General features: G+C 43.1%; 1 protein-coding gene across 3 annotated transcripts in view; it reads right to left on the bottom strand.

Moving 5' to 3' along the window:
* Nucleotides 1–14,407, bottom strand: part of ttc7a (tetratricopeptide repeat domain 7A) — a 65,205-nt gene that overhangs the window by 11,978 nt on the left and 38,820 nt on the right. For all 3 annotated transcript variants that reach the window (XM_074646895.1, XM_074646896.1, XM_074646897.1), the window contains one exon: nt 10,433–10,635. In XM_074646895.1, coding sequence (XP_074502996.1) covers nt 10,433–10,635 — 203 coding nt within the window. The remainder of the gene's footprint in view (nt 1–10,432; nt 10,636–14,407) is intronic.

The following is a 14,407-nucleotide window of genomic DNA, read 5'->3' as shown; positions in this document are numbered from 1 at the left end:
TGTTGTCACCGTGTTAAAAAGGTCATGCAGACTTTGTGTGAATGTGTGTGTTGTGTCTCTCCGGAGCTCGGCTCAGTTGGGGGTGCGGCGGTGTGTTTGAGTGTGTCACGCAACTGACCAGCAGCATGGAGTCAAATCTGTCTCGCACACAAACATATATACAAGCGACAGTGTCACATGCACACTCAAGGTGACAACAGGCAGCCTCTCTTGCACAATATCATCCCCTCCCATACTTTGACTATCTGTAACACTCACGCACACACACACACACACGCACACACAGTGAGCTGGCCTGAGGTCAGACAGACGAGTCTTGTTATGCAGTCTCTGCTCATAAGCTCCAGATTAATTGGGCTGAAATTCACAGAGCTGTCTAGGGGCTCTGATGCAACTTTCAATAAAAGCACACACACGCACACACACACACACTCTTTCTCTCTCTTCCTCTGTTCTCCTTTTCCTCACTGCTGCTGTGAGGAAAACACAGAGGAAGATCGAAACTCTAGGGTACGGAGAAAACCTGTCACAGGATGTGCAAACAGGGTTACAAGCATGAGTGTGTATGTGTGTGTGGGTGTATGCTCGAGGTGTGTGATGTATTCCTTGCCGCTGGTTTGGCCACTAGCTTCCCCATCTTACTGTCTGTGCTCTTGTCTCCGGACTCACAGGGGTTACATTGTTCCGACGTTTCTAGCATAAACAAGTCGGCTATTGGGATAAGACACACTCACACACACACACACACACACACACACACACCCATCTGTGCCACATGTCAGTTATGCTGGTAACCATGGAAAAGTTGATCCTTCTAGGCCAGCAGCTCAATCAAATAAACACTACTGTATATACTGTGGTCTGATATAAACACGGAAGAGGCTTAACAAGACGAGCTGACAGGAAAGCACACACACCACAATACACACACATTGGCCAACGGTTGTCTGTAAAACACTTAAAGGTTCTCTATATGATATCTAGAGCATTAATAAAGCATCAAATATTTTCTCTATAAAGAAATAGAGGAGTAATGTCTACCTGAACAGAGATTGAAGTCGCTCTCCCTCTGTGTGTGTTGTAATCTGAGCTTCTTCTCACTTTGTTGACTTTGTTGACCAACCGCGCATATTTTTAGTGCATGTTTGTGCATGTCAGCATAGCTAGTTCATGGCCACCGCTTTGCACTGCTCTCATACGGCGGTTACAGCTGATAATGCTGCCGTTGCGGAAGTGTAGCACCCACTCATGGGATTTAGGGGAAGTTATGTGTTGAAGCTATTTCTTGACAAACAGTTAATCCGTCTGCCCAGAAACACAGCACAAGAATGTGGGTTGCCATTCAGTATGTACAATGAGGATGTAGAGGTTTTGGTTTTAGTCTCTGTCAAGCCCCAAGGTAGGGCGCCGGTTGTTGATCCAAATTTTCATAGTGGCCAAACGGCGGAACTACAACTTCCGTGTCCATCACATGATGCCATTGGGCCCAAAAAGACTTTTTCCCATAGACTTTCATTGGGAAAGAGACGTCTGTAACTCAGCAGATACTTTTTTTGAGGTACATCAACTTCCCAGTACGAACACTCTCTAGCCCTTATTTAAATCATTAGGTCCTAAAAGTTGTAAAACACACTAATAGCCGAATCCAGAGTTATTTCCCTTCCTCCGTTCATGTGAATGAGACCCAGACCGTGACGACATCGCAAGATGTGACGATGGCGTGACGTTGGGACCCCGTGACCGAGTCATGTGACCGAGCGGACACTACTGCGCATGTTCCATGGGCCCAATGGATGCGGAAGATCCGGGTACTTTTACAAACGGAAGTCGAGCCATTTTGGCTTCATGCGCCACTGAGCAACTTTCATAGGAATGAACGGGGCCCCGCCTCCGACGCTGTAGGGGATGCTTTAGGGCGTGGCTAACTTGTGATTGACAGGTTGCTACCACAGCATTGTCCGGTCTGGGAGTTGTCCGTGTTTTTGTCTTAGAGCTTTAACCCTTTCACAGTGTGTTTTCAGTTCATGAAAGTGAATTGTAATATTTTTGGTTGACTAAAAATGTCTTATTCAGCGTTCGGTTGTACTTAGCTTCACCTTCTCGTGTCACTTCTGGTTGCAAAAAACAAAACAAGATTGTGACGGCAAAAAAGCCGAACTCGATGCTTCAAAATGGCCGTCCACAAACCAATGGGTGATGTCACGGTGACTACGTCCACTTCTTATATGCAGTCCATGCTTGGTACTTAACCCACAGAAATGAGCTGGACATCTTATCTTACTCTTGGACAAAAAAGCAAGGGCGTATTTTCCAAAATGTAGAACTATTCCTTTAAGTTTGAGGCAAAAGGGTATCAGAGGAAATCAAACAAGGCAGCGAGGCAATATGAGAAAGATTTTCAATTGGTATGAGAACTGAAAATTAGTAAGAATGACATTAAGGAGCAAAATGTCTGAGGGGGCAGGAGAGTGAGCAGATAGGAAAGGAAGTGAGTGTTCAAGAACATTCAGTTTGCTACCGAGAGTTTCTGGCATTACACTGATAAAACGGGTATGTATTGGTTTTGCTTTAATTACTCCCAGCCATCTGTCTCCAGTTTTACCTCAGCTGATCCCATGGTGCTTGGCAGCACAGATTTGTTTCTAGTCGTGCCATTAAAGCACAACTGAACTGAGCTGAGCCAAACCGAACGAGTGGGCAGTGGTGTTTTCATCCATCTTTCAAGCAAAATTTAAGCAAACTTTTGAAACACAACGTTTAATTAAGCGTATTTCCATCAGCCAGATTGAAGAGAATGAGAAAAGCTTCCTGAATGTCACAAACAAACACACCCAACAGAGATTTGATTACGGAATTGATTAGCATTGGGGAAATGAGTTTTTTGTTCTTCAGTGTCAGCTGATATTATTCATATTTCATACTGTGAAAAGACAAAACTTTGTAATAATCTAACGTACCAACTACAGCTAAGCAGCCACCACAGAGATTTATTTATGGTTAATATTTATTGGATAACTTAAAACTTTTCATTACATCAAAGTTTGCATATAAATACTAGGATGCAACGCACGCTGATTAAAAGCTACATAGGCTTTAAACAAATGTGTGATTGGATCCAAAGTAAACTAACCAGATATTGACCAGACTGCTGGTTATCTTAACACAAAATCAATAGTCATATGGATCAGTTCCCAGAAATTAATGTCTTCCAGACAGTGTAGAGACAGCTGAACTCTAAATTTAGATTTGCAATCTGCTGTTGTCAGCCATGCTGCCTACAGAGTTGGACAGACCGGAGAAAATAAAGTTATAAACAGTTAAGTTTAGGTACAGGGTTAGAATCGTTAGTCTAGAGATGGTTAAGTATTTACATGGCATGATTCAGATCCATAAGGTCCATAACCATGCAATATGGCAGCCAGAGGGCATGTTATGTCATCCAAGAGCCGTCTGTTGAACCCCTGTAGGCTAACATCTACTCCACAGAGTGTAACCCAGTGGCCTAATGCCCTGCCATTGAACCAGGTAGAGAGCCTGTACCTGAACCTTTAATCCCATCATTGGCTAATAAGTCTGAGCTGGCTGGAAGAGGTGAGCTAAGGATGCTGTATTTACCTCCATCATGTTGGCTTGAACTTTCCCCATATTATCCTCTTAATATACACCTTTACCTCTTCTATTTTCTATCGACTTTTTTAGAGAGTATGCTTATTCCCGTTGTTGCCAATAGTTAGATGAGAAGGTTGATACTACTCTCATGTGTTTCAGTATAAAGCTACAGCCAGCAGCTGATTAGCTTAGCTTAGCATAAAGACTGGAAACGGGGTAAACAGCTTGTCCGGCACAAGATATTTATGTGTCAATTAGCATGTCTTTAGAGGTGTTGGTAGCATAGACTGTTTATAAGAAGTGGACGTAGTCACCGCGACGTCACCCGTTGGTTTGTGGACTGCCGTTTTGAAGCCTCGAGTTTGGCATTTTGGCCGTCGCCATCTTGGTTATTTGCAACCAGAAGTGACAAAAGAGGGTGGAGCTAAGTACACCCGAACGCTAAATGAGACACTTTTAGGTGACCAAAATGAACTGCAAACACACTGTGAAAGAGTTTAAGTTGTAAGATGAACACACGGACAACTCTCAGACCGGACAACGGCGTGGTAGCAACCTGTCAATCACAAGGTAGCCACGCCCTAAAGCATACCCTGCTTTATGGTCTGTATTTCCCCCGCTGGCTATTAGAAGGAATGCAAGTTTAAGGCACTTCCTCGTTGGCTTCACCTTTGAAATATTCAAAATCCCAGACTCCATGTTTTTTTAATGGCTGCATAGCTCCATCAAATAGAAATATTGTGGATGCTTTGTGCATTTACATGCATCCCCCTAAAATTCAGCCTGACATATTTTGTATCTTTGGACCTCCACTAGAATTAAAAATGAAGTCCTCTGGGTTTAAACACGTTTGACTGCACAGCATGACTGACCCACATCTCATAGTGAGATTCAAGAAGTAAAAAACCTCTTCTGACACACTTCCATTGAGCCACCTGTGTACAGTATGTTTTGTTTTTGTCAGCATGATATGATATTTACCATGCTGACCTTTCCATGTTAAGCATCTCCGCCACGTGATGCGGCTGGATGACATGTTTGCATGTGTACCTATAAAAGAAACGGCGCATCTAGAATAAATTCCTGCATTTGCAAAGTACATTCTCACCTCTCTGCAAATCAGAGCAGGTATATAAATATATTACAGTATAAATGTCAACATGGCGCACACACACTTGCATGTACACACTCACATGGGAATACAGCAACAGGAAGGGAAAAGGAGGAATGAATGAAAGGGGAAAGGAAAAGGAAGAAAGAGAGTGTGAGCGAGCGAGAAAGAGCTAAAAAGGGAAACAATGAATAGAGCGAGAGGGGGGGGGGTTGGCGAGAAAAAGAGAGGTGTCAAAGAAAACGGAAAAAATAAGTGAGCCCAGATGAGCCATACATAGCAACGGAGGCACTAGCCAACTCCCAATCGTCTCTCTGTTCTCTCCCTCTCTCTCTCTCTGTGGTTATCAGAGGTCTTGCTCAATAGAATATATTTCCCTGGTTGCTAGGCAATCCCATAAAGCGGCGAGAACGTGCAAAGTGTTATAAATAATGTATTTGCATTATCTAATCAGCTGACAACCACCCCCATCCACACAGAGAGGAGAGAGAGAGACAGAAAGAGAGAGAGAGAGAGAGATAGATGGGGGGCATTTGATAATTGGAACGCGATTAATTCAATGAGCACAAGTCCTCGTCCTTGAGAGTATACATGCATATGTGAAGCAGTGTGTATGAATATGCTTCCGCTGGAGAGGAGGAAAAGTAAAGTGTGTGTGTTAACGGTGTGTGCGTGTGTGTGTGTGTGTGTGTGTGTGTGTGTGTGGCTGACTCAGATCAGGCTCCGCTACAGAACAGGAGGGATGAGATGTGGAGGATGTTGGGAGTGGGTCAGATTAATTTCATACCATCGCCGGAAGCCAGGCTGGGCCGTGTTTCAGATTCAGCCACACACACACACACACATGCATGCATCACATGCACCACATGCCACACATACACACACGTCAACCAAAAACACTTACCATAACGAGGTTAACAGCACAGACAGACAAATGTGTAAAAAGCTGACATCGCTAATACAGTGATAGATGAACAAAATTAGATTTCGCCTTTAACAGCGGAGATATTAAACCATAAATCTGTAGCTCACTTACACACATACTGTTTGTCCACAGTATACTGGTTTCCCTCACTACCACACCCTCTTCCATCCAAAAATACTCTGAAACCAGCAGCTGACCAGAGCAGTGAGTCACTGTCTGATCACTGCAGTTCTCTCTCACTCACACTCACAAACACATACACACACACACACACGCACACACACACACACACACACACACACTCAAGGACCATGTGGACACGGTTGATGCTAATGTGTAGAGGTGGAGTGCGTAAAGTGGTGTGTGGTGAATAAGGGAAGATGGTGGTGGTGGTGTGTTATTATGAACCGCACCGCAGGGGCTGCTGAGCTTCTGTACCGTATGGCTTCCAGTTATGGGTTTCCCTTACTCACATTTCCCTTTCCTCATCTGCTGTGGAGAGAATTACGACTTCACTCCGCTCTGGTTGGCTTGGTTGAGGCCATGCAACGCTGTCTTAAACCTAAAAAAAAAGGTAATTTTGCTTCATAGCCTGTTCTGCTTTTATAACAGTAAATTTAATTGTCGATGTCAGTCCAAATGCTTTCAAATCTACAAGATATTTGACTGTCAAGGGCCAGAAAAATGCCAACAGTATTAAAAGAATGAAGCTAGAGCCAGCAGGAGATGACCTTATAGCTTAGCATAAAGACTGGAAGCAGGGAAAAACAGCTAGTCTGGTCCTCCTCAAAGCTCAAAAATCCATGCTAACACCTCAAAAGCTCACTAATTAACATTGTATGTTGTTTGTTAAAGTATGTTTTCTTCAGTGTATAATCAACTGAAACTAGGAATTGTTGTGTTTTCGTTAGCTTAGAATGAGTCCTTCATATCTACATAGGGAGCAGGTCCTCTTCATGGAGTCCTCCGTGTTTCTACAGTAGCCCAGAATGGACAAATCCAACACTGGCTCCATGGGCTATCTATTCCTTTAATAATATTTTCATTGCAAAGTACTTCTGTGCAGTATGGTTGAGTATTGGTTGCCTGGCAGCCAAAGGAGAAGTCACAGAATAGACTCGAGAGGCTGGAATTAAGTACAACCCCGAATGCTGAATAAGACATTTTTAGCTGACCAAAAATGTTATAATCAACTTTCGTGAACTGAAAACACACTGTGAAAGGGTTAAAGGTTAAAGACGAAAACAAGGACAACTCTCAGACGGGACGCCGTGGTAGCGTCCTGTCAATCACAAGGTAGCCACGCCCTAAATCATACCTTGCTTTATGGTCTATTTGACTCTAAATGGGACAATAATTTACTAAGTGAGCTAATATGCATGCTTTCCAAAATGTCAAACTATTCCTTTAAGAGGAATTCTTGATGATTCACGATTCAACTATTGTAGAAAAAGCATTAAAAATGCTGTTGAGTATTATACTGTAGTGTTGTAGTTTCATGGACAGGCAAAAAAAAAAAAAACAGGAAGAAAACAAAAAATAAATGTATGAAATTAAACCTTAACCGTTTGAGTTATTGTGTAATCATTGTAATGAAATGCTAAAATAATTGTTGCATTCATATTCCTGTACAAATGGCAGTGGCGTAGTGGTTAAAATGCATACCATACCCCTCTCTTTCTCTCCCTATATTCCCTGTCTATATCTACACTGTAAACTGTCCAATAAAGGCAAAATGCCCAAATAATAACCTGAAAAAAATGTAATTTTCTAAAGCTCTAGAGGCATCACATTGGTGACACTGGCTCATAGTCATACTATGCATCCATAAAAAAAACCACTTCCATTTCATTGTGAAGCCACTAGGAGTACATCTTCTTTCATGTGCAGCCCTAACAACCTCAACAACAAATAGCTCTTAAGGACATTCAAGGAAAGTACAGTATGTACTTTTGCAGAATAATAGCTCAAGTGTAAGAATATCAACTAAGAATATCATCAGAATTCCCCCTTAAGGCAGAGCAGAATAAATGGGCCACTGGCACACAAAGTGTCCACAGCACATACAGTATAAAAATAAATGCATGAATCCAGAGAGCCGCAGAGAAGGAGCAGCAACTGTAGGTTGTATTCTGGCAGGCTGATGCAAGCCAGAAATATGGGAAGCGCTCCAAATAATATGTCCCACATACTGTCCCACTCAGGCTCCATCACAATGCAACGATGCAAGTATTTACCACACTGCTCCATTAGCATTTATAATCCACAACATTCCAGATAGCAGCCTTTTTGTATTTGGGTCTATTAGTGCCTACTACAACATGTGCTTTAATCCAAGCACATGCATACAAAAAAAAAATGCTCCAAATAGTCCACATGTGCGCCAAATCCATGGAGGAAGGCACAACACATGCACATGCACACTCACACTTTCAGACTGAGAACACATCTGCCCTGTAAGAGACCGAGAGCAGGACACTGCCAGCTGGCTTTGTTTCAACTTTACACCCCCTGGGATTGGTTCTCCCACAGGCCAAATATGGAAGAGACACGTACCTCTGTCTACCCCACTGGGACTGCACTCCTAAACACACACACACACCACAGATACACACTCCCGCACTAAAGTGCACGATAGGAGCAAAAGCATTAGCCTTATGTGGTCACAAGGTGGCCAGTACTTTAGTCAAAGAGATATCAACAGCACATCTATGGTCACTATGGAGACCACAGACATTGTGTGCGTGTGTGTGTGAGAGTCTTGGATTAGGGAATATCCCTCTCTGGTCCCTTCACCATGACAACAGATAAAAGGTCAAAGGTCAGAGGAGCTGTGTGTTAATCCAGTGGATCATCTGGAAGACAGACTGGGAGAGAGAGGGAGTGGGTGGAAGTGGGCGAGAGAGGATCTTTTCTAGTGCAGATGTGAGAGAGAGAGAGAGAGAGAGAGGATCTGCTCAGATGAAAGAAATGTGGGGGAGTGATCAGGAGAGAGAAAGCGAGTCTCTGAGCGGTATTTTGTCATTTGTTGGTTATGGACCAAAGTTTGTTTGTTTCTATTTTCTGAAATTTGAAGTTTGCCCACAACAGATTAACACATCTCAGAATACGACTGAGCCATAATGTGATAATTAAGGCTATAATGACCACAATCCTGACGCTGACATAGTGCAGCACTGCACAGGGGAGGAATAGAGTAACGATTATGAGCAGCTGCCATCGCTACTGCCAGCTTGAGAGCTAATATTAGCAGCTAATAGCAAGCTAGCCTAATACTTTCTGCTGAATTCCATAAGAAAGATGCACATTTTGATCAGCTAACCTTTCTGTTTCTTCTCCGAAAGGAACTATATATAACTCCACCGAAAATGTACTCTTTCAGTGCGTGCAGAACGCAGCATTTTCATTTTACGAAGGAAGGAGTATAAGCCTCCTGGAGCTCTTCAGAAAAGACCATCTTTTTCCTCCACACACTAACCGGAAAGAGTTGCAAGCGTCCTAGCAACAGCCTTGACAACAACACATTGATTGATTGACACACATACAGACAATATCAGTATATCAGTGTTGAATACTCAACTATACTGTGTGTACACAGTAGCCTATAGTTGAGTATATGAGACAAGCATACTCTATCGCCTTTTAATATTAGCAGCTAATAGAGTGCTCCAGGGATGACGTATTTTTGTAGACCAACCAGGAAGTTAGCATCGCCCTGGGTTCCCTCGGGTTTTAGCACGATAATATTAGCAGCTAATAGCCGCGTAGCCTCATAATTTCTGCTGAATTACACAACAAAAACACAAATGGCATCAGCTAACATTGCTGTCTTCTCAGAATGGGTCAACGCTTACATACAGTTACAGTATAGATGAATATGAGGCCCACCTAGTGCACAGCCTTTTTTAACAAAAGAGGGATTTGTTGAGCTCTACCAGCACACCTGATTCAGCCTAATGAGCTATTGATTAGCTATTGATTAAACATGCCAGGATACATTAATGCTGTGATGAAGAATCACAGATATTCCACCTAGTATTGATTGTTGAATCCTTTCAAAGCACAGACATTGTTATCTTCGTGATTTATTCATGAACTTGTTTAGGTATTATTCCATTCAAAATGGGTTTAGGTATTTTGGTATTCTCACGAGTTGTCCTTGTCAATAAATGAATATTCTGACCGTCTTTTAAAGAAAGACTAGTGTGGTGGGCCACTCCTTTTTCTTTTGTTGTATTTGTACACAATACAATGCGTCACTGCCGTCCACATAACAGCGGGATGTCATCGACTTCTTAAGATGCCAGATTTTAATGTGTTGAGATTCAAAAAACTTGGCATGAAAAGACAAAGATTTCACAGGATGACATCATGGGAAACTATGTTTTCTTGAACAGCAGGCTGTGTGTGTGTGTGTGTGTGTGTGTTTGAGTACAGTTACAGAGAGCTGACAGAATTGAATTCATCTAATTAAATTTAGCGGATTTAAGAAAACACATTTAAATTAGTTTATGACTGTGTGTGTGAGCCTGAGTTCTTGGGTCACATGCAGTGTAATGCAATTCAGTGAACTCAAGCAAAGCCTTTAAAGTGTGTGCATGGATGTGTGTGTGTGCAGTAGGTCGCTATGTTCGGTATGCATGGTAATTTAATAGACAAGTAAAGCAATTAAAATGTGTTAGTGTATCCACGCATGTTGTGTGTGTCTGTATGTGCATACTGACCACTGAACAGTACATCACATTAATTTGAATTTAGCAGCCTGTAAAGCTTTCATTTTATCTCACCATGTGCACAAGTATGCGCTCTCCTGTGGGATGGATGGCCAGGGCCTCGTCGTACAGGCCTTTGGCTTCGTCCAGCTGGCCCCGGAGCTCGGCCAGGTGGCCCCGCTGCAGCAGCACCGAGTACGAGTTGGGGAAGAGCGAGCTGGCCTCGACTATGCAGAACTGGGCCTCCTTTAGCCGGCCGTCCGCCATGAACAACTCCCCTAAAGGAGGAGATGGAGAAAGAGGAAGGAGGGTGAGAAAGAAAGAGGATAATCAGGGAGAGAAATCCCATCAGTGACATGTGAGAGTGAAAAAGATGACTTAAACCTGCAGTAGGCAGAATATTTTTGGCATCATTGGGCAACAAATCCATAATAACCTTTCAGTATGTTGTAATTCAAGTGTTCTGAGAGAAAACTAGACTTCTGCACCTCCTCATGGCTCTGTTTTCAGGCTTTAAAAGATCGTGAGACTTTGACCAATTACAGGTCATTTCAGAGAGAGAGAGCGTTCCTATTGGCTGTGCTCCGGCTGGTGGGCGGTGCTTGGTATTTCCTCAACTGATCTCAACATGGCTGCCGGGTCACAAACTGTCTCATTTTACAGCTAAACAGTACACTACAAGATGTTTCTGAAAGCATTTAAGGAGAGAAATAGGCATTACAGTAACAGAATATTGATTCATATTTGATCAGTTTGCCTAGTTTGACCGTTTGGTTCGAAGTTTGTGAGTGATTGACAGCTGCTCAGAGACAGCAGGCTCCATCTCAGCTCTGATTGGTTGTTTTCCTCCAGTCTGTGAATTCTTGCAGATGCTATTAGGAGCACTCGAGGACACCGGAGGACACAGTGGCACATGATTTTTTTTTCAGATTACCTGTCTCATGCACTACTGTCAGGATATAGTGACCAGTTTGTGAAAATAACTTTTTTTAATCATATTTGCTTCATTTCTACCCACTGCTGCTTTAACTGTGAGTTCAGCAGCATTATATTAAAATGTAAACTGTGCAGCGCTCAAACACAAACATAAAACACTACACTTGGATGGACCCCCCCATTAAACTCACATATACACAAAGACAGTGTGAAAGAGAGAGTGGGAGCAATGAAGTGCCTGGGAAGTCATGAAAGTCTTGCCTAAATATGGCCATCGCATACTAAAGCTGCCTGCCTCCTTTCTGTGCTGCTGCTGGGAAGATGAGGACAAACCCCAGACACACACACACACACACACACACACACACACACACCATCACGCCTACAAGCAAGTCATTGTCCAATAAGACTTGGACACAGAGCTGACCGGAGGACCCGCCCCTGGGACTGGAGTAGACCAATATCTGAACGTGATGCTGACGCAGGGAGCTGTCAATCACTCTCATGGGTGGACGCTGGGTCAACATCCAGAGAAACCCTGAGAAAGAAACTCTTCAGCTCTAAACACTGACAGCCCTGTGTGTTACAGAGAGAGAGAGAGAGAGAGCGAGTGAACTGTGTTGTGCAAATATATTGTACGCGCCGTCTGCTCCTGAGCGCAGTGTGAACCCATGTGTGTGTTTGGTAGCGGATGTTTTGTTTGTTTACCTGTGTGTCATAGATGCACAGATGGGAAAGTGCATGCATGCTACCTCTGCGAGATGAAAAAGAGCCATTTCCCAGCCTCCGGGTTCCTTTTCATAGCTTCACTTCGGGGAAAAAGGATTCAGTGACTGCTCTCTGGTTATGTAAGGCCTTTTTCCTGCTCCTCACCTGAGCTCTCCGAGTAAATATATTAAATCAGTGTATGCATGTGTGTACAGTCCTTTTATACGTTTGCAGGTATGTGTGTTTGTTTATAGAGTGTATCCATTTTAAAGAGCTCTCTGTGTGTGTGTGTGTGTGTGTGTGTTTTTCCTACATGGCTGATGAGGATGTGAGATTGAGAGAGGAAGTGACCGCTGAGAAGAGGAATGCTGGGAAGGAGAGAGGGGGGATCGGGGGTACAGCTGGCTCAGTCTTGAGTTAAAAGAGTAATGCACTGTAATTCATACTGTATATGTCCCACAAAATCAATTTCTATGTAATCCACGTGACTGCGAACCAGAGAGAACGACAAATGCCGCGTAGGGAGGAGGTCGGGGTGGATGTGTGGGTCAAAAAACGCCAGACTTTTATCCAGGAGTCTGGTGTTCGTACCCGGTGTGAAACCAGAAGTTAACGTTGATTTATTTGTCACGTCACTTTCGTACTTAAGTTACGCCACTTCCGGAGTTATTTTAAAACAAACCACGACCTTTCCCAAACCTAACTGACTGCTAGGGCTGTCAAAATGAACGTGATAATAACGCGACTTTGCGTTGTATGACTTTTCGAAAGATATCATACGTTGTATGAGGATACATTGCCATGTCTCACACACACACACACACATACATAATAGAGTTCAAACCAGCAGCGAGCAGATTCTATTTTGCCTGTTCTCAGAGGAGGAATAGCAGAGTTCAAAGGTTGGACACAGAAAATAACCTTCGAATTACAGTAAACCACAGGGGACGTGATCCCGCCGCCCCTCCACCCATCCCATCCTGTACTGTAACACACTGGTATGCTGGTTGCATCACTGCCTTCCCTACACTATGGATTCCCATTCCCGTTCTCATGCCTCATCCACTCCAGCTGAGTGGATGGATGGAGGGTTGTTTGTGCGGAGCATCTCTTTTTCTCCTCTCCCTTCATTTCCTGCTAATGCTCTGCTCTCCCTGTAAACTTCCACGGGCAGATTGAGGCTGAAGGGGTGGAAGTAATAGTAGTATGCATCACTGCCATTCTGCCCTTAATAGAACAGTGGCCACATGTATGCAGGTATACAGAGTGCACTCCTACATAACGTATGCAGTCTTTGACGGGACAGAAATGGTTCACTAAATTGTTAAAAATGTCCCTGTTGTTTGTAGAAAATGCCTGCTGTAATCACATTGTCGTTTTACACAATAACAAGGTTACAAACATAACATCTCCAGCGGATATTGTTTCGTTGCGTATCTACATCCCTTGAGTTTTCCAGCCTTTCCACATGTGTCTGTGTGACTGCAGTGCTCAAAACGTGAAGAAAAACGTGTGCTCACATTGTACCAAGTGAATGAACGATATCTCACTCCCCAGAGAGATTGAAAACTCAACCGAGCTTGTAAGCAGGTCAGTAAGCTGCATAAGACAGCAGCATCTGCACAGCACAGTCTGTGCGGAGAAGATACTCATTCAGAAGTTGCCATCAGATATTCAGATTTTTTTTATTCTAGTTTGATCTGGATTTGTTTAATGAGGTCATTCCTAACATGGAGGGCCGAGGTTTCCATCACCACATCATGTTCCTTCTCTAGTTGACCAGATGAAGTCACAGCTTGTTTGTCAAATCCTGAAATTTATCCAACAATATCTCGGTCGATTGTACAGCTAATAAAAAGAGAAATGCACCAATGCAAAGCTGAAAATCCTACCTTTTTTAGAGGTGTATTGGTTGTCAGTCTATCATGAAAGCAAGGGGGTGAAGTTTGACCCTAAGTAGACCTTGCTCCTTTTATTTGGTTTTCATGTTTTTCTCAGGTTAAAAGTCTTTAAAAGCACCCTTAAAAAATAAAGAAGGAAAGAAACATGTCTGTGATTGTCTGACATTTGATCTAATCAGCTTGAACACACCTTGGAAATCATCAAGACTCTGGCGGTCATTTTGACAAATGGGTGCAATGACCCTCAGGAGCCAAATTTGCAGCGCCCCGATATCTATATCTTTTAATAACATATAAACCTACATCTGGTCCAAATTTGTGGCTTTTATAGCAAAATGCACAATGAATATTTCAGCTTAGCTGCGCCACTAATGGCTTTGGTGATCCCCTGACTTTTCCTCTAGAGCGACTGCGAGCTTCATATTTGTGGTTTTGAGAGAACTATTGAACGGATTGCCTTGAAATTCGGTTCAGACTTTCACATCCTCCTCATGATGAATTTTAA

This window comes from Sebastes fasciatus, chromosome 9, assembly GCF_043250625.1.
Source record: "Sebastes fasciatus isolate fSebFas1 chromosome 9, fSebFas1.pri, whole genome shotgun sequence".
Lineage (NCBI taxonomy): Eukaryota > Metazoa > Chordata > Actinopteri > Perciformes > Sebastidae > Sebastes > Sebastes fasciatus.
Note: the sequence above shows the minus strand (reverse complement) of the source record. Positions and strands in the feature narration are given on the sequence as shown.